The sequence below is a fragment of the Pezoporus wallicus genome, unplaced genomic scaffold (assembly GCF_028554395.1).
Source record: "Pezoporus wallicus isolate ANWC-B61680 ecotype Strahan unplaced genomic scaffold, APGP_CSIRO_Pwel_v1 contig_3817, whole genome shotgun sequence".
NCBI lineage: Eukaryota > Metazoa > Chordata > Aves > Psittaciformes > Psittacidae > Pezoporus > Pezoporus wallicus.
This window is the reverse complement of record NW_026635157.1, coordinates 3,526,918-3,546,369: the sequence shown is the minus strand read 5'-3', so window position 1 is coordinate 3,546,369 and position 19,452 is coordinate 3,526,918. Positions and strand designations below refer to the sequence as shown.

General features: G+C 41.3%; 1 protein-coding gene across 10 annotated transcripts in view; it reads right to left on the bottom strand.

The window, feature by feature from the left end:
- The window catches only part of ARID1B (AT-rich interaction domain 1B), a 329,688-nt gene that overhangs the window by 81,746 nt on the left and 228,490 nt on the right, over window positions 1–19,452 (bottom strand). For 5 of the 10 annotated variants that reach the window (XM_057406383.1, XM_057406430.1, XM_057406388.1 and 2 more), the window contains 2 exons: window positions 18,369–18,612; window positions 1,142–1,240 (listed from right to left, as the gene is read on the bottom strand). In XM_057406383.1, the coding sequence (XP_057262366.1) occupies window positions 1,142–1,240; window positions 18,369–18,612 (343 nt within the window). The remainder of the gene's footprint in view (window positions 1–1,141; window positions 1,241–18,368; window positions 18,613–19,452) is intronic. The other 5 variants (XM_057406397.1, XM_057406405.1, XM_057406417.1 and 2 more) reach the window with 2 other exon arrangements.

Genomic DNA, 19,452 nt, shown 5'->3' with positions numbered 1-19,452 from the left:
TCTAAAAACTTTCTGAAGGGCAAATAGGTTCCTGCGCCAATAACTGACTGTCTACAAAGAATGACTGAAAAGGAAGTAAAACAAACAAACTGAGTGTGGAATTCTGTGTTTCATGTTCTCATTAATCAGCATTCCTGGAGGAGGGGACATCCAACACAGAAAACCAGCAAAAATTGAGACTCACTGCTTTGTGAGTCCTCTTAGTTCCTCCTGGATGCTATCCCAGAAATTTGTCAATCTGTGAGTTCAACTTGTTTCACTTGTGAGAAAACTTCCAGTATTTATGGTATCCCCATATGGTGCTACTTGGAGTATTTCTGGTAGCAAGACATTTTAGGAGGAGCATTTCATAAATAACTCCATGTTTATCACAGTTATCATGTGTCTGTTTTGCAAGCTTGTCACTGGCACATGATAACCACTGCATGGACAGAATGCCCAGTTTACAGCAGTTGATCATATGTATGGTCACACAACAAAACTATGACAACTATCTTCCCTAAGCTAGGGAGGAAGGAGGGAAAAGGAGAAGAGCTTACAGTTTATAAACAGTAACATTAAGAAAGAAAAAGCAGCTCTGTTTATTTTTGTAAGCACTTGCTAGGAAGCACCCTTTTTAGAACAGTGCTGTTGCCTGCAAGGTTTTCTCTTGCAAGATTTCCGAATCTTTGAATCATCTGACCTAAATAGTTGATTTCCCTTTATATTTAAAGATATTTTTATCCTAGAACTGGCTAGAGGACTAGCTATTGTGCCCATGTAAAAATATTACAGATGAGAATATTGAGCACCGTAACAAAACTGCAGTGCTCATAGCTAATGCTATTTCTGTATACCTTAATTCTAAGATAGACAACCAAATAATGAATTCTCTAAGACATGACACAAGTATTTACAGCAAACTGCCTTTATACTCTGGGAATTCACTGTATTTTAAGAAAGGCTTGTTTCCAATTACATTTTGGTAAAACCTGCTATTCAATTGCTCTTTCCCCAGAGAAGGAAACCCCCTGAGCCTTTTACAATGAGGATTGTCATTATTTTCCCTGGGAAAAGAAAAGAAAAATCAGGAAATCTCACATTGCTAATGTGCATCTTCAACAAAAGCTGCATTTGGCACCAACTAAAAAAGCCCCCACACCTAACAAACCTCGGTCCTGTGGCATTGGTGACTGGCTCAAGGCAGGGTGGGAGCTGGATTCTGACTGGCTGCCAGGAGGCTGCGGTGGCATCTGACTGCCTGCAACACACAGAGAAAAAAGGGAAAACAGACTTGCTTTTAACATTGCAATGCACAAAACCAAGCCTTGCAGCATTTTTCAACCCCTCAACATTAAAGAAAACACCAGCTATATAAGGCAGAGACAGAGCTCAACAGGTCTAGCTTTTTTTCCTTTTTTTTTTTTTCTTTTTTTCCCCTCCTTTTTTTTTTTTGGAAACCCATGGAGGGAACATGCGTAAACATATTTAGCAACAGGCATGGCGAAATGTTCAATTTCGTATTGAGCGAGTTCCCAACCTCACCAACATGATTCAATTTATAGCTGCAAATCTCCTGACACATATTTCTGTTAGAGACTTTAACAAAATCCAAGTCTGCTGAACAATAGGGCTCATCCTGCTGAGCTTAAACTGGCCTCCAGCCAGGCAGACATGGACTGCTGCCAATAATATTACCAATGAAAAATTCAGTCAATACAAAAATGACTAACAACAACACTTTAAAAAGTATTTCAATGAATCGGTGGTTTAAATATTATTTGAATGTCCATGCAGAATATGGGAATAAAGAATAATACGTAGGTACATGGGGTGAAAGTGAAACACGTTTGAAAAAGATCAGACAGAAAAGAGGGTATCTTATTACAAATAAAAGGAAAGGGAATATATTTGCTTGCTAAAGTATCCATCCAGAACAGACAGAGCCTTTTTTATGGCCTGGTTCAAAAGACACCCACACAGTTTATCCCCTGCTGTCCACCCACCCAAAGAAGAAGAGCACACAGTGCTGCCTGTGAAGCTCAGGGCATCAAATGTTCCCTCTCAATATTACTGGATAGTAAAGCAGATGCTTATTACATTGATGCAAATCACTCCTCCAGGTCACCATTCAGCACCATGTGAAGCAGGGAGGTCCACGTTACCACCCTGTCACTGCACAAGAGCCCAGTGGCCTGGTGCCTGACAGCCAACCTGCCGCAGCATGAGCAGGGGTAAGAATGAGACCTGGATGTCTCCCGGGGCTTCTCTCTGCTGCTGGTCTGAGACACGCCTGCTCCTGACAACCCAAGCGGCTGGAAGACCACCTCAGGTTAGGCAGTGAATGTATACTTTAAGCATTTAGACACTGTAGTGACGAGCACGTTATAAATAGCAACAGACAGATTTATATCCCTCGTCCTCAGAAACTGCTCAGATTGTTTTCCGTTCGGAAGAAATGGAAAGAATAAAAACACAGGCAATAGATTTGCGCCTGCTGAGACTCATTTCCTCCTGCTCAGTAGCTGCCCCTCCACAGTGGCAGGAGCAAGAATCCTGTGGCCAGCCTTGGTGCTGGGAGCTGGCTGACAGGGGCGCTGCTCTTTCTGCAGTGATGAAGGGCCCCAAGTTGGACATAAAGGCAGGAAAGCAAATGTGTCTGCTCTACCCCATCCACTTCCCAGTCTCAAAGCAACTGGCTCTCAGCACAGCCTCTAGATTGATAAAAGAACAAAATGAAAATCCATAAAATGTGGAGTGTAACCACTGCCTAGCTATTCAGATGAGGTGCATTTGCACTAAAAAAACATGACAGTCAACATTACCGGGAGCAGCTGTGACAACTGTCTCAGAGATGCAAATGCTGGACTAGAGGCAGAATTGCTCCTCCAAAAGACCAAACATGCCACTCAGTGCCTGAGGCTTTGGGATCCACGGCCCATTCACGAACTCTAAGGCATATGACAATAATATTCCGGCTTATGTTTTGATGTCATGCAAGAGCAGGCGGTGGAGACGTTAAGTGCCTGCATTATAATGAACGCTTTCTGCTTGACAGGAAGGATTCAGTGACTCAAGACTATAAACAAACAGCAATTCCATGTTAACACGGGGCACTGCCACTTCCATTGTGTATGCCCGAGGCACTGCTATCAGACAGAACACTTCAAGTACATCTGAACCATGGAAGATTTTTACAAATACTTAAAAAAGTAATATAAAGGCAGGGGTAGTCCTGACTGCACCACACAGCTCCCAGTGGGATCTCCTTTTAGATAGAGGCTTGGCAAACTTTGAGGGAGATTAATAGTGCATGGAAGATCTATGCTAGGCAACATATTTTGAATACATTTATACATGGTATTTAATTTTTTACATTGATACTAACTTCAGTTATCTGGCAGATATGCAAGAATGGACCAGTAAAGTCAAAGCCTGGGACAGTGCAGGTATGACCTGCTACTAAGAAATCATTTTCTTCTGCGTACTTATGGAATACAGACTCAGAAGTTTTGCAAATTCACTGCCATACTCACCAAACGTTAATGCTATTTCATCAGTTCACCTTTTAAAGTTTACTTCTGGTGTTTTGGATTTTTTTTTCAGTATTACAATTTAAAGCCAAAATTTTGCTTTACAAAGGAAAACAATTTGGTCAACAGGATCAGCTCTACACATCTTCTTACAAAACTGCAGAAGTAACACCATCATTTATCAGTGTGTGCTACAAATTATCCAGACGCTGGACATGAAAGTACTGCACCAAAATTTTTCAGGTGAACTGCTATTTTATCCTTGTAAGTGATCTAAAAGGTAAGAGGAGGTTAAGCACCCAAATACCTTTGAAGACTTGAATGGAACTCTAAATTTGGGTATCTAACTCCTATTGACTGGGAGCTGATGACAGAACCTTAAAAACCTTTGAAGATCCTGTCTGCCATGCTTTTAAAGTTTCTTTGTCAGGAAAAAAAATTACATTAAAGATTTTCCACTTCTTTCCTTTAAATGATATTAATCCTTCTCTCTTTCAACTGGTATTGTAGTTGGGATTCTTGGAAGACACATTAAATAATACATGATCATACTTCTGTATTTTATTAGGGAAGGAAAACTCCTACTGAAGAAGAAAACAACCTCTTCTCTTTTTAAACATGAATTCTACAGCTATTTAAGACAGGAAAAAAAAATTTTTTTTTTTTTCACTGACAGACTAATGCCTCCCAATAATACACACACGAAAGTTTAAACAGGAATGACCTTTTTACACATTTTGTATAGCATTGTTGTCACATTAGTGAGATGCTCCACCTGCCAAAACTTCTGCAAAGCGAATACTATGCATGTTTTGCAATACTTTTATTATGCAAAATCACAGCCAATACAATAATGCATGTTAAAAGCATAGATGCTGCCACACTAATTCTTTCTCCTAGATATTAACAGAGGAGCAAAATGGAATTCAAACTTACAAAGCTATCTTGCAAAATTAGTCATTAAAACTATCAAAACCAGCAGCCTAATTAATACCATGTCTGCTAATACCATGTCTGCTATTAAACAAAAAAAAGCCAGTTGAAGAGGTGGGAGAATTTAAAGATGCTTACTAGCACAACTGTAAGCTGGATTTCTATTTTTAAAATTATGTTAGAAATGCTTTTAAACATTTTGCATGAAACTGAAAATCTATGCTTGAAATAAACAGAGTTAGAGGAGACTGCACCGCACCTTTGGAAAAGATGGATTGAGAAAAGTACTAAATGGCAATTGCATTAGGACTACAGCCATGAAATCTGCAGTTAAAGTGTAAAAAGTAAATTCCTTAGAGCCAACATAGCAAGAAAGAATAGACCTTTGATAACCTGGTGAGGAGGGGTCCTTACAATGAATTACAGCCCAAATGGATAATGTTTTGAAACATGCTGAGGGCTCTTTGATCCCATCACGGTGATGACACTGGAGGATGCTCAGCAGTGGCACCCTGTACCTGCTGGACAACAGCTCACAGAATTGTGCCTGAACAACTGAATCAAGAAAGCGTTCCAGCGGTAACAGGTTCTCCCTGCGAAATTGCTTGTTAAGGAGGGGTATCAGCACAGGAATTTTAAGATGTGTGAGGACTGGGAAACAGCAGGGAGAGGGACTTACCACAGCCTGTGTTTAAAGGAGAACATCAGGCTGGAGGAAAACTCAAGAGTTGTCTTTGGGACAATTCTCACCCTAATTTAGGAATTAAAGAGCTAGAACTGGATTAATGATATTGGTTATTAAGTAGGGAATCTTAGTCAATATAGAAGATGATCAAAATACTATCTCAGAAACTATCTGGACCATCTTTTGGGTTGGAGTAACAGAAATGCAAACATTACATTCCCAGACCAGAAATAAGCCTTTTCTAACGGAAAAGCTGTAGCATTACCAGTTAGAAATGGGAGAATAAAAGGAAGGAAAATCTGACCATATTGGTTGATCTAAAAATCGTTATAACCTACAAACGGTTATAGTTAAGCATTTGATGTCACCCTGAATGAAATAAATTTATTATTAGGATGAATTAGGAGAACTGTTTCTAGTAGAGGTAAAGCAACATAATACCATTGCTGATGTATCACTGGCGAGTACTCACACAGACAAAACCAGAAAGTATAATGCTAACTGGAATGGAAACCAAGAACATCTACCAGCATGACGTGACAGGAGGCTGAGAGAGTTACTACTTAGCATGGCAAAAACTAAAGCTGTGATTTAGTGACTTCTTTTTAAAATTGTTTTTGTGGCTAAATATCAGGGAGGAAAAAGAGCATGATGTTTAGGATGATAATCAAACCACTACTGGAATTTTAAACAACTTCCTTTTAGGAATAATGAGGTCCAGGAAACCCAGATGAAATCTGATAAAAACCAGTCTTATGTGACAGTAAAGGCTCACAGACCAGAAGGGACATTCTGGGTCTTGGATCCCTACATCAGAAATTAAAGATCATAAAGAGGCTTCTACATCGGACTGTTTTGAATGAGCTTTTCAGGAAATTGGAAGTGAGGTGCAAATGACCTCAAAAGAAAAACTTTTCTATAGGTGGCGTAAAGGGAAACTGGTCACGTGGTTTGTGTTATTTCTTTCATCTTACAAAGCCTATGACCCTTTAAAATTATTTTCTTCCTTAGTTTACGCATTGTAGCCAAGCTTCCTATTGTATCAACATTACTTTCAAATTACTTACTCTTTGAGTAAAAAACAAGGGTTCCCCATATATCCTATACCCCTCCAAATGAAGACACAAAATATTAAAACCTTCTTTGTATCTATACAGCAACCTGAGCACAGATACTTTAGAAGGTCAGCGACATGTGGACCCTTCTAGATACAGCAGCTGTGGCTGTGCTGAACCACTCGGGGGGGGGTGGGGTGGTACACAGAGTCAAACATGCTCAAACCAAGCCTTCTGGCTCTGCACACTGCAGCTAAGAACTCCTTGCTCGCAACAGCAACGCTAGTAATCCACTTCTGCCTGCTGCTCACTGAGATGATTTCCATCTCTCCAACCTGGGAGCTTCGTACTAAGCCTGGAGTCCTCCTGCTTTGGGATACTTTTGGTGGCTGGCTGTGTGGCTGCTGAAGGCGAGATCGCAAGTGGCTGACTTGTTCTGCTGTAGTAATGCAAAGCATCTGCAAACATGAAGACTGTCAAGCCAGACTTACGGACACGACATATTAAAAAGTTATCAAGATTGTTGTTGGGCCTGGCTCTGACTTTCCATATTACCTCTTAAAACAAATGCATCACGCTCTAAAGACTCAAGATTCCCAAACACACACGAGTGTCACTCACAATCCACACAAAACCAACAAGAGGTAAAAACTCACTTCTCTTCTCATGAAAGTATAATACTCAGACTGCTAATCCTTGAAAGCTGCACTCCATCTTCTTTTTCGTATTTGTGTTACCATATCAAGGACAGGGTTGTGAGTGAGTTTCAGGGATGTCTTTGTAACATAAGCACTAAATTGCTCTCAAATCTCCATTAAAAGATGCAACACTGAGCCTGAAGAACCCTAGCTCTGACTTTTCTCTGCACACATGCAATAGTATAAACATCTTAATTTCACAAACAGAAGCTACTTGTTTGACATGATACAACATTTAATTCAAAGCAAAGTTGACACTGACTGGATGAGGTAGCTATTCAATATGTTGTTTCATGCTCATTATTCAGCATGTAGTCCCAAGGTATTACTTATGGAACACAATCCAAATGTCACCCTCACAACAGAATAATTCATTATATTCTGAACTTTTTTTTTAAAAATAATTACGTAGCTGAAACTGGGGTCTGCCAAATTAGGCACCCAAGTTTTGTTTTCACGTTGTGTAACCTCTGAGTAAGGTACAAAGACTTCTAAGAAATCCTCAGGAGTATAAAGTGAAATAATTGTTAGTACTGCCTAAACTGACAACAGGCTGAGTGGCAAAAGGCAGGAAAGCAAATATACTGCCCCCTCCCCCCCCAAGGCAAAAGATCACTTTGCCCAGGAAAGGAAGGGCGAGGAGCAGCAGCCACTGCAAAGAGGGTCTGTTTCATCCATGCTTCATCCAGAAATCACCTCTGCATTTGGACTGATGTGAAGCACCACAGCATTTTTATCCTGAGATTTTGGCAACAAGCCCAAAGCAAGCTGTCAGTGGAAATCTTCAAAAGGCCGTGACTCACCCAAAGACTGAATGGATTTCCAGTAGGCCACAGCACGTACCTGTCTGCCTGACAACTACTCCTCTCTAACATTTTTCAGAATCCTGCTGCAAAGCAGAAACGCTGCAGAGCACCTCAAAATTAAGGATTTGTCATTTAGTCATTATTTATAAGTAAAGGTGTGAGTCAGTCTAAATCTAGGCACCGCTGCTTCTCTATCCTCCATAACGCCCTCCTCAGACCTGTAATTTCACTTCACAGTTATGAGAAGTTTCATTTTGGGGGATCAAATTCTTTTTCTTTCTCCTCTGCCTAACTCCATGTTCATTTAATGCATTACTTCCATTAAACTCGGGAGAGTTCCCAGCCCCAGGGTATTTCTGCTGGAGGCCGATCCAGAATGGCGCAGCCCAGGATAGCAACCAGTTAAATCTTCTCTAATCCCTGCATTCAGAAATGGTGGCTCACAGCGGCTGGCACACAGGAACTGAACAGAGCAGGCAAGCTCGTATTTCTCTCACCAAGCCAAATTAATAAAAACAAAACCTGGTTTCTCCTTCTCGTTTTCCTGTTCTTCCTGCTCCCCAATATTTTTCCTCTTTCAAACAATTTTTTCCTTTTTTTTTGTGTGTTTGAGAAGCTTAATGTTTGGCTGCCTTCTGAAGAAATGGGCACAGTGACAGATGAAAGGCTGTATTCATCACCTAATTCAGAATAGGGAAAAACCAACTGCTGTGCATTTAAGATTCTAACAACCTTGCAATTTTGTATAGCCGTTTTCCCCAACCCGTTCTTTTGAAGAAATCTGCTTTTATTCTGTTAATAACTAACCACAGTTGCAGCAGCATGGATCCGATTAGCAGTTCTTATGCTACAAAGGAGGGGGGGGGAGGGCTGTGAACAGGGTTGCCAATTTGTCCACCTGGGTCCCCAGGAGAAAGATTAGATGAGGCGCTTGCTCCTTTCTTCCCCACTTGCTCGTTGCTCGCACTAGACAGACCTCTTCAAAGCCCAGCCACTGACTTAATTCTTCTTTTTCCTCTCAAAAGTCTCATTTAACCGCCCCTCCACATGTTTTGCACTCTGTGCCACCATGTCCCTCCAAAGAGACAGTGTGAATCTGGATGAGAGGGGCTGGGAGAGGCTGCAGCCGCAGCTTGCCCAGCGCTTTCTCTCGGGCCTCTGAATTGCTTTTAGATTTTGTAAATTGTATTTTCTTAAATTTGTGCAAACTGCTGAAAAAAGTGCCTGTGTTCTTTAGGGAAGGATCCAAACCCTGCAATCATATGTTATTTTTTCTCTATGTCCTTTAAGCCTTTCATAGAAATGACAGTTTTGCTTGCATTTACACTGAAGTAGAAGATTGCAAAGGGTTGCATGGATCTAATAATTCGTAATTACTTGGGACACGACATTACATGTTTGTTAATGCAAAAAGCATATGCTTCGATTAGAGAAAAATCGTTCTCAATTTCTTTAGAAAATGTCAATTAACCAGAATATAAAATTCAATTGATTCAAGTGCTAAATATCTAAAAGCTCTTAACAAAGGACAGGGCAATATTTCTTCCTTATTTTTGGCTCACTTCTTCCTTCCAGAAATGAAAACTACTCTGACACACACTTGAAACATAAAACCTTAGAATTCCATTTAGAGAGCCAATCCAAGTTCCAAAAGGAAGAATTTTTCATTATCAATGCTCATTCTCTAGACTACATTTGTAACTGCAAGTTTTTCTCTAAGCTGTTCTTCATTGCATCTGTTTTTAAGAGCCTGAGAAGCACAACCAGTGTAGCAGACATACACTTCTAGTATTTGCCACCTAATAAAAACCTTAACTCCTAAATTCAACACAATTAACAAAATCTAAGAAAACCATATACCATCTTTCATGTATAGTATTTCAGTGTGAAAACATACAAGATGCCAAAGAAAGAGTGAATGTGAACTGAAACTGCTGATTCTTAGCTGCATTTCTTTTCCCTTGATCCAGCTACACGTAAGAATTGTTCAGGATAAAGATTCATTATCAGGTGGCATTAACTTGAAAGACCAGCAATGATGGTGTTTCACTCCTCCCTGCTCCTCCTGACTCTAAAGTTCAGGCAAGCAGGTGGAAATTGGAGCAGTGCTGATACCTGGCAATGAACTATTTTGTTAGTCCTACCTGCTGCTTCTCATACCAGTCCACTGCCTGATATTAATGGGTGTTTCAGTAGCAAAATGTATGTGCTCTCATTAATGCTATCCTCAAAAGGAACAACTCTTAGATCATCTAGTTTTTCTTATTGTGTTATTACATATCACAGAGGCCCATCTCAATGGTTCTCAGGGACTGTGGAAAAAAGGGCAAGTTGAATGCATAAAAGGATAAAAGCACCTTGAGGTAAACCTGCTTCCACAACCCATTTGGTGGGTCTGATCCTCCTAGAAGACAGTATCTATCATGCCATATTTCATCTTGCCCAACAATGATAAGCTCCAAAGACTGGTGCAGAAGCAGAGCAATTCTTCATGTATTTTTAATCAACAGAGAACTTTCATCTGGTGAGCTCCCTCCACAAGGTCACACACGCTATGCGCTGCCACGTGTCTCTCATGCAGTTTGCAAACACCAACTTTTATGTCAGCTTCTGTTTGGAAGGGGGAATATCAACGTTAGCAACCCCTCGTTATATCATTTATAAACATGCAGATGTGGATTATTAAAGATTAATGCATTTTGGGATTGGTGTCGGCATTCCGTTTGTCTCACGCCGAAACCAATTCTGTTATTCATTAGTCAACGACAAATCACATCACCCTGTTGTAGAAGAGAAATCAAAGGTGCAAGTGTGAATTGAGAATAAGTGATGAAACTGATTACTAAGAAACTTAATGGCTGTAATCAATCAACACATCACAATAATTTGAGTCCACTGTTATCTGGAGTTGGGGAACAAACAGAAAAGCTCACTATCAGAGTGAGTTGTTCTTATGTTGTTTACTTTCTAAGAATTCACTTCGCAATTTGACTTCCATATCTACCTATGGAGCAAAGCTGTCAAAGGGCTGTCTGAATCTTTCAAGCCACTGGCTCAACCTGCATGAATTTCGTCTCTAAGGAGGAGACCGAGTATCTTGCTTTTCATTGTTAAAAAAAAGAGAAACATGATATGGAGGTAGTTGAAGTGTTCTTCTTTTGAAGCTAAATGGCTAATTTCTAGCTGGTCCATTACTAATTCAAGCCATATTTACAATTGCTTGGGTTCTTTCTACTAAGGAGGGACACACCACGTATCCATCTAGTCAAGCCTGATAGTAACTATGAAGCATGAAGACCACTTTAAATATCTCTAGTGGCAGCGATACAGAGTCCACTGAAAAACTGGAAGCCCCAACAGCCTATCCCATCACAGAAACCAAACCACTTAGGCCATTTATGTTCTATTTTATCTAGGTATAACAACCATCTCTCAACAACAACAAAAACACACTGATGCAAACATGAGAGACTTCTCCCATTCAATCGCCGATAAGTACGGCAAAGGACAAGGGAGTGAAAGACAACCTTTTAATGTTTGTAATATGCAAATTAATGCCCTATTAGGCAACACAAAGGACAGAGAATCTGTGTTTGTGTAGCCAAATAATGAAACAATAAAAACCCCAAATGGTCAAACCCAAATACACACTGTATTAACTTTTTAACGTAAGTGGGCTGAGCAAAAAAGTCAGAAAGAAATGCAGTTTAATGATGAAATGTAAACAGTAATTGTCCAAGGCTGGGCTTAGAGTATACAGCTAAACAACAAACATACCTGTCAAATCTTGGCAGCTGTGGTTTGAATTTTGTTATGTGAACCAGTGCTTGATTATGCAAAGATTTTAACTGGATTTCGACAGCCATCATACTCCAGGTGGATCTGTAGCAGCATCACAAGGGCTACCAGTGACTCACAGGGCTACAAGAAGCGGCCTGCTGTAGGAGTGCTGCCACGGCATGCACAGTAGCAGATGCCCCACCATGCTGGCCGCTTGGCAACAGCCAGGATGGTGAAAACAGGCCTGGCAAGAATCAACAAAGAGAACAAACCAGATAGGGAGCAGAGCACAGCTATGGGGATGTGAGTGCTGCCAGCCTGGCTGTCTAGGTGAGTTTGTATGAAGCCTCTGTAGGGTGCTGGACAACCCTCAGTGCCATGCTTCTCAGACCCTGCAGGATGTTCAGTTCATGGGTCAGAAATGTTCATCACTGGCTTATACAGCAATTAAAATACTGAAACTGAAATGTGTGACCATGAAATATAAATACTGATATTTACCAGATATTAAGCAAATGAAAACACTTAAAACTGAAAACTACCTCTAAAAAATAATCACCCAGGACATGCTGGTTTTGGTGACTTGTGTTTTTTCTATCTGATGCTTAACTTAGAGCTGATGAAAAACAGCAGTTTGATGGTCCTGGAATATGAAACCCTCTGTCATCAAGCAAAACTAACACGAGGAACTAGAAAAGTGTGTCTCTGTCTCATTTAATCTCCTGCACCTCTTCTCAGAAGACCACCTCTGCAGAGAAGGACACCTCCCTGATCTCTCTGGCCAGGCTGCAAGTATGATAACAATTTTGATAGCTCCTTCTGTAGCACGGGCTTTCCTCAGCAGACTAGGCTGAGACTATTTAGTTATTTCACAAAGCCCTGAGACAACAGATTATTCATCAGCTGTGACCTGGGCTGAATTCTAATGGATATCACAGGTTAGATCCTCCATATGCTAGAAGGAATGCCTCAAGCTAGAGTGCCTTACAATTTGCTTACTTTTCCTCTTTTCAAAAAGACAGAAAAACTCAAAATGTTGTGCACACCTTTCAAAAGAAGGCGTTTTAAACTACTGCTATGTGAAACCTTCATGTATTTCATTTGCAAGCATTCTAGATTTGCAAAACTGCTGAATAGATGTTTTGTGCACTAACAGTGATTAAGAACATAGCTACGTCAATGGCATTTTTTGTTTTGATTTTTTTCTGGTCCGGATGCCAATGAACAGCATGCATCTTCCCTGCAACAAGCTGTTGCAAGATTTTTGCCTCCGGAGAAGCCAAGGGGGAAATATTGATAGATGTGTTAAAATAATCTTTCTAGACAGGGAAATCATATCCATTTTACAAGGATATAATCCCCTTCCTTGTTCTGCAATTATTTAAGGATATCTGTAAAACAAAATTAAAAATTCACAGAATTACAGAATGGTTTGGGTTAAAAGGGATCTTAAACACCATCTAGTTCACCCCCCCTGCCATAGGCAAGGACACCTTCCACTAGACCAGGTTGCTCAAAGCCCCATACAACCTGGCCTTGAACACTGCCAGGGACGGGGCAGCCACAGCCTCTCTGGGCAACCTGTGCCAGTACATCACTACCGTCGCAGTAAAGAACTTCTTCTACCTAACCTAAATCTCCCCTCTTTCAGCTTAAAGACATTCTCCCTTGTCCCAGCCCTACATGCCCTTTCCAGCTTTCTTGTAAGCCCCCTTTAGGTACTGGAAGGCTGCTAGAAAGGTTGCTCTGGAGCCTTCTCTTCTCCAGGCTAAACAATCCCAACTTTCTCAATCTGCCTTCATAGGAGAGGTGGTCCAGCCCTCTGATCATCTTTGTGGCCCTCCTCTGGACTCACTTGAGCAGGTCCATGTCCTTCTTGTGTTGGGGCCCCAGAGCTGAATACAGTACCGCATGTGGGGTCTCACAAAAGCAGAGTAGAGGGTCAGAATCACCTCCCTTGACACTTCTTCACACTTACCTATGCAGCCCAGCATATGGCTGACTTTCTGGGCTGCGAGCACACACTGCTGGGTCATGTTGGGCTTCTCATCAGCCAACACGCCCAAGTCTCTCTCCTTACGGCTGCTCTCAATCCATTTTGTGCCCAGCCTGTGTTTGTGCTTGGGATTGCCCAGACCCAGGTGCAGAAACTTGCATTTGGCCTTGTTGAACTTCATGAGTTCACGCTGGCCTATGTCTCCAGCCTGTCAAGGTCCCTCTGGATGCCACCCCTTCCCTCTAGCGTGTCAACTGCACCACACAGCCTGGTGTTGCCATCAAACTTGCTGAGGGTGCACTCAATCCCACTGTCCATGTCATTGTCATTGACAAAGACGTCGAACAGCACTGGTCACTTTCATATGGTAGCCTTCTCTCCTTCAGATAATGTTTGAAAAGTCCATGCCATAAAACATACCAGTAGTGGTGGTCAATGGAGTGAGCATGTGGAATAACTCAATCCTGAGCAAATTATTTTTCCAAATTCTTGTTTAAAACATGACTTGTCTGATTGGCTTGTCTTGCTGCAGCCACTTCTGGAAGCAGTTCAACTCTTAGGCTTCTTCTTTTATAAGGCATGAAAGAAAGCATCACTCCTATTCAGATTTTTACATTAAAATATCCTTTTGGACTATGATAGACTACTGCTTATTTTTTTCTTCTCTCAGCATTTTAATCACTCTAGTCTACACACTCATTGACTAATATGCACAGCAAGGCAAGGTGTCCTGTTACAGCTCTTTCTGGGTATCCCATTCCCCTCCTGCTCTTTTTTTCATAGAATGTTAGCTGTAACTCTAATGCTGACATGTCCTGGATTTCAAGCTAGCTAGCTGATCAATACAGGAGAGGAAGACCTCCAGAATTGAAAAGAATAGAGCTGATCACTGAATGGAACACATCCATTGACTCATATACTAGAATTAAAGATGTGGGCTATTTTTAATCAGAGAAGGGTGCCGACCACTGGTTAGCATAAATTAAGATGACCAGCAATAAGATTCTTCGGTGAGAGTATCCACACATGGCTTTTTTCCTAAAAGTTGTAATTCCAGCTGTATCTGAGATCCTTGGTGCAAGAAAACATCAATACAATTGCAGTAAAACCAACAATGCAGTTGATGCTTAACAGAGTGAAAATAAGCTTGTTTGTTCAGGAAGTGAATGTAATGTATTAAAAGCACAAGTCAAAATACTGATCTGTGTGGAAAAAAAATCCTTTTACATATTTCGGAAGACAATATTTGCTATTAAATATTAATATAGGATATCCTTCTCTTCCATACAGATAAAAATCCCTGCAGAGGTTTACATATAATAGAACCTATTGACTCATACAAAACCTGCTTGTCCACCATGGGTTAAGGGATTCCTGGCCTATCAGCAATCTTCCACAGAACTCTAAATATTAAAAATTTTTGCTGCTTACACTGCAAGGGAGAAAGAGCTGACAAAAGCCTTTGGCCAGTGAGATCAAAATTGGGGATGGGGGGAGAAAGGGGAGTTTAGCTTATTTACATTTTTGCTTTGTTAGTAAACTGGAATGGTAGGAGCAGGAGGAAAAGGGGAAAAAAAAAGACAGAAAAGTGAAATTAACAGCTACTAAATCTTCTGCCAACAGCAGTGCATTTTGATGATGTGCTGCATCAGCTTCCACTAATGGTTTAGGGTTGAATCAGGCACAGTTCAAGACCTAAAGCAGTGCAGGGCATCGCATCTCATTTTTTGGGAGAACACGTACCCTAAAAATAAAGAGACCAGAATTTCTGGCAAAGCAGAATAATAATCTACTTAACACAAACCAGAATGTAATTCTGAATCCCCCAAAATCATAAGAGACTATGATTTCATAAAAGACTGGCGGAAAGGGTGTGTGAAAAAGAACTGTTACCCTTCTGAGAGAAAACTTTTTCTGAACAAAACCCATCTCAGTTACTTTTTCTGCTCTTAGGGGTTAATCTCCCTGGTCTATTCCAGTCAAGCAAATGGAAACAAAGTCTGTATATGTGTGTGCCACTTACCACATAATATATCCGTCCAGTATTTCAGAGAGCACAGGAAGGAAATGCCCACTGAGCTAGGGACGTGCCAATGTCAGTGCTGCCTGTGCCACTCCATTCCCGTGAAATCTGTGGCATGCGGCAGAAAGCAATGCAGGGTGGCAGGCTTGCAGTGGGGTGGGGAGACAGCTTAAACAGGCAGTGGGAATAGAATCAGCCATTTGGGAGGTTTAACAGGGGGCTGTTTGTTTGTCTGCCCTTTTGATGTTAAATTAGTCTTCAATTTTGTTGTGAGGAAGGAGGCATTGGAAAAAGGATGCTTCTCTTCCAGTAAACCCTGGAAAAGCAACACCTTTATTTTAATGGCCTTCCCACCAAGAACCCCCTGCAACATTCTGGCTTTCTCTAGCCATAGCTATCAGCAACACAACAGCTGCTCATTTTACAATGACTTGCTGGAGAGAGAATGATTGAAAGAGCCAATCTATGTCACATGGAGAAGCTGTGGCACAACATTGCAGGAGGTAATAGGAGAGGAATGAGGTCAGAACAAACAAGGGTAGGGTGAGAACGGAGGGGAAAATAGCAGCAAGCAAAATTATTGAAGGCAATGCTGTAGCACACAATCTGTTTAAAAACGGCCACAACCTGAACACTGTGAACAGCCACAGAAATACAAACAAGCTCCGTGTTACTTCTTTATAGGGTCTCGTAAATATGGCTGCTGAAAAAAAGCTACCCCAGTCCTAGCAATGAAGCATAACAGCAGGAATACACTTAGGTGAAAGCACAGTCGAATTCATAGAGCTTGAAAGCCCCAGCACCTGGCGGCGTCCTACTAGTTGCAGAGTTTTAAAGAGCAGCTTTGTTCATGTCATTTTGTAGCCTGAGAACCATGGCAGCAGCAGCAGCAGCAGCGATGCTCCTGCAGCTGCCTGGCTCCCCTCTGGAGAGAACTCACGCTTGGGAGTTCACCTTTATCAACAGAGCTGCAGAGAGCAGGAGCTCACCCACGCTGGGACAGCACCAGCGGGTGGTTTTGATTTAGTGCCATTCATAAAAATCCTTCCCGAGGAAGAGCTGCTTTTGTGTGACTGCAGCAGACCAGAAAAGAACATGCAAAATGGTGGCGATGGTTTGTATGAAGAGGCAATACTTTTCAGTAGGCCAGTCACAAAAAATTAGCTTTTGGGCTCAGCTGAAGTGATGAAGCGACTCTGACCCTGACCTTTGGCCCCACTCCCCTTTTATTTTTATCTCACAGGGATCAACTGGTTTCATAGAAGTTATTAATTCTCCCTACATTCTGTTCTGTTCTTATTTATCCTTATCTATCATGGCTACAATAAAGCCACTTTCAATGTCGTAACTTTCTTTCCCTATTCAGCAATCAGGCTGATAAAATGCCAATCCATTTACTTGCCTGAATCTGACGATGGAAAAATGTTACCTTTCCAGCTAGGTGGGACTCCAGTTGACAAAATGGATGGGCTTCACCATGTACTGTAAAATATGCTGCATACACAAAGCTACCATATTGCACATAATGCAAATATTCCAGTCCTGCTGCTGTCCCTGCTTTTCCTGACCCACCTGAGCACATGCTGCCAGTCAGAGTGGCTGGAAAGGGAAGAAATAACTGCAGGGCACACATGAAGCATCAGGGCTTGACATGCTCAGACCACATTTAAGTGTGCAACATTCCTGTGTGCACTGAGCTTACTCCCCTTTGCTTATCTAGTTTAACCTCTGTATACAAACAGGCACCTACACTTCACACAGATACTTTTGTTCTGAATACCAAAACACATGCTACTCACTGAATTTTATCCTGCATTTGGTTTACAGCACATCTAATGAAAACGCATCATTGTTTTTGTCTCTTTTAACTGAGCTCCATGTTGATTTTTTGTGGTTTTGTGAGAAACTGATGTTATCCCTGGGCTAATGTCAGCATTCTCCTGCTCTTAGGAATTCCCCTAGTATTCAAAATGTCAGAAAACAATCAAAAACTTGGGCATCAGAAAGAGAATAAACTCGTCTGAAATACCAAGTGCACATTGCTGCCTGACCCCCTGCAAGTAACATGCAAGATGGGTGGGGACAAGGCAAGAACTGGAGTAAATGCATGCCTGTTTTTAATTCTGAGTGTCTTAAGAGATTTCCACAATTTTCTGAAAGTACATGAATGACTGTGTGTCACACTATGTGGCACATGAGAGTGAGTGGCAAGCGTGCCACTGGCATTTCAATTATTACTGTGGAGCTGGATTCCTAGTAACTCATTGACCTTTGCAGTACTAAGAAACATCTCATACAGTATTCTCTATTCATGACCAAAATCACATTATCACAATACAGGGTTGGAAAATCTCTGCCTCATCTTGTGGGTCTGAAACCACCACAGAAGTCAAAGAGCCAAACCTAACAGAAATACACAGTAAAACCAAAAAAGGGACACTGTAAATAATCATAGAATCATAGAATCGTTAGGGTTGGAAGGGACCTTAAGATCATCTAGTTCCAACCCCCTGCCGTGGGCAGGGACACCTTACGCTAAATCATATCACCCAAGGCCTCGTCCAACCTGGCCTTGAATGTGACACACAGATGACACACAAACCAAATATAAAAATTATGACCAAGTATTCACATTGGTTGATAAAGACATTTATCAAACACGTACGTGGAGTCAAGCTCCGAACTTTGAGCACTCTGAGGTTTTGGCAGCTGAAGTTCAGATGGAATTTAACCATGCTTTAAGTATGCATTTTTTTTTCCCAGAAGGCAGCCCTGAAAGTGCAGGATTCTCAGAAAATAAATTAATTCATATTACAGGAGTATTTATTTATTTCATAAACGAGTCTATCAGTTTAATTTTGTTTGTTGGAACAAACTTACCTGGAATACTTGCTGGAGAAATGGGACCAGATCTCGACTGGTTGCTTCCAACAGGTGAGCCTACAGGGGAAGGTGATGGGCCCCCAGGGATGCCAGAGAGATGCGGAGAAGCATGAGGGGAGAACGGAGACTGTGCAGGGTTGCTCTGCTCCCCTTGGCTGCTTGTAGAGCCTGACGCGCTAACAGCTGAGCTCAGGGTTGCTTCGGTTCCAGTCGGCAAGTCGTCAATGGATCCAGATAAATCCTGAGGAAAAAGAATGTAAGTACTCCTATGAACTCATATAATACTCAGGACACAGGACTTGAGAGCTGGCATGGCTACCAGCTCCATTTGTTTACTTATTGCAGCAGATAACTGAGAGGTTGTCTTTGAATGTTGGTTCACATAGTTAAATGATGGCAGAAAACAAGGATAGTATATACAATTCTCCAATTAATCTCTAATTCTTTCAAGAAAGAACAAGCAAGGGCAACAAACGAACTGGAACCAAATTCACTCAACAGTGAATTTAACCTTTTCCATCTGGATTAAGCTTTCAAAATTAATCCCACAAATTCTGCCTGACAATACTAAAACTAATGAAAATGATACATCAGTTTCATTTTCACACAGTATTTCATTTTGGGGTTTGCTACCTTTAACAATCACAGCTTATATACTTCACTCTTTAAACCATCACCAAAACGAGAGAAGGGTGTAAAATATGCAGCTCTTCTAACCCTCACATGCAGCTCTTTCAGTTTGCAGAACAGACGCAAGCAGAGGCCCAGCCCTCGGCAGCAGCTCATGACCTGCTGGCCACCTACAAGCAAGGAAGGCCTCTTCTCTATTTCCATCAAGCACCAGCGTACAACTCAGTTTCTCTTCCATTTTGTTTGAACACAATGCTAAAAGTTGCTCCATTTCAGTTCGTAACTGCTGCATTTTCCATGAGAAACTTCCTTTGTAGGTCAAAGCACATCTGAATTCTAACTACAGATTGCTGGGCATATTCCCTAAAGCTGTAACACAGGAGTTATACTGGTCTTTGGATCTGTGGGAGTACTTTTTTTAAATCATTGTAAAATCAGATATGAAAAACTG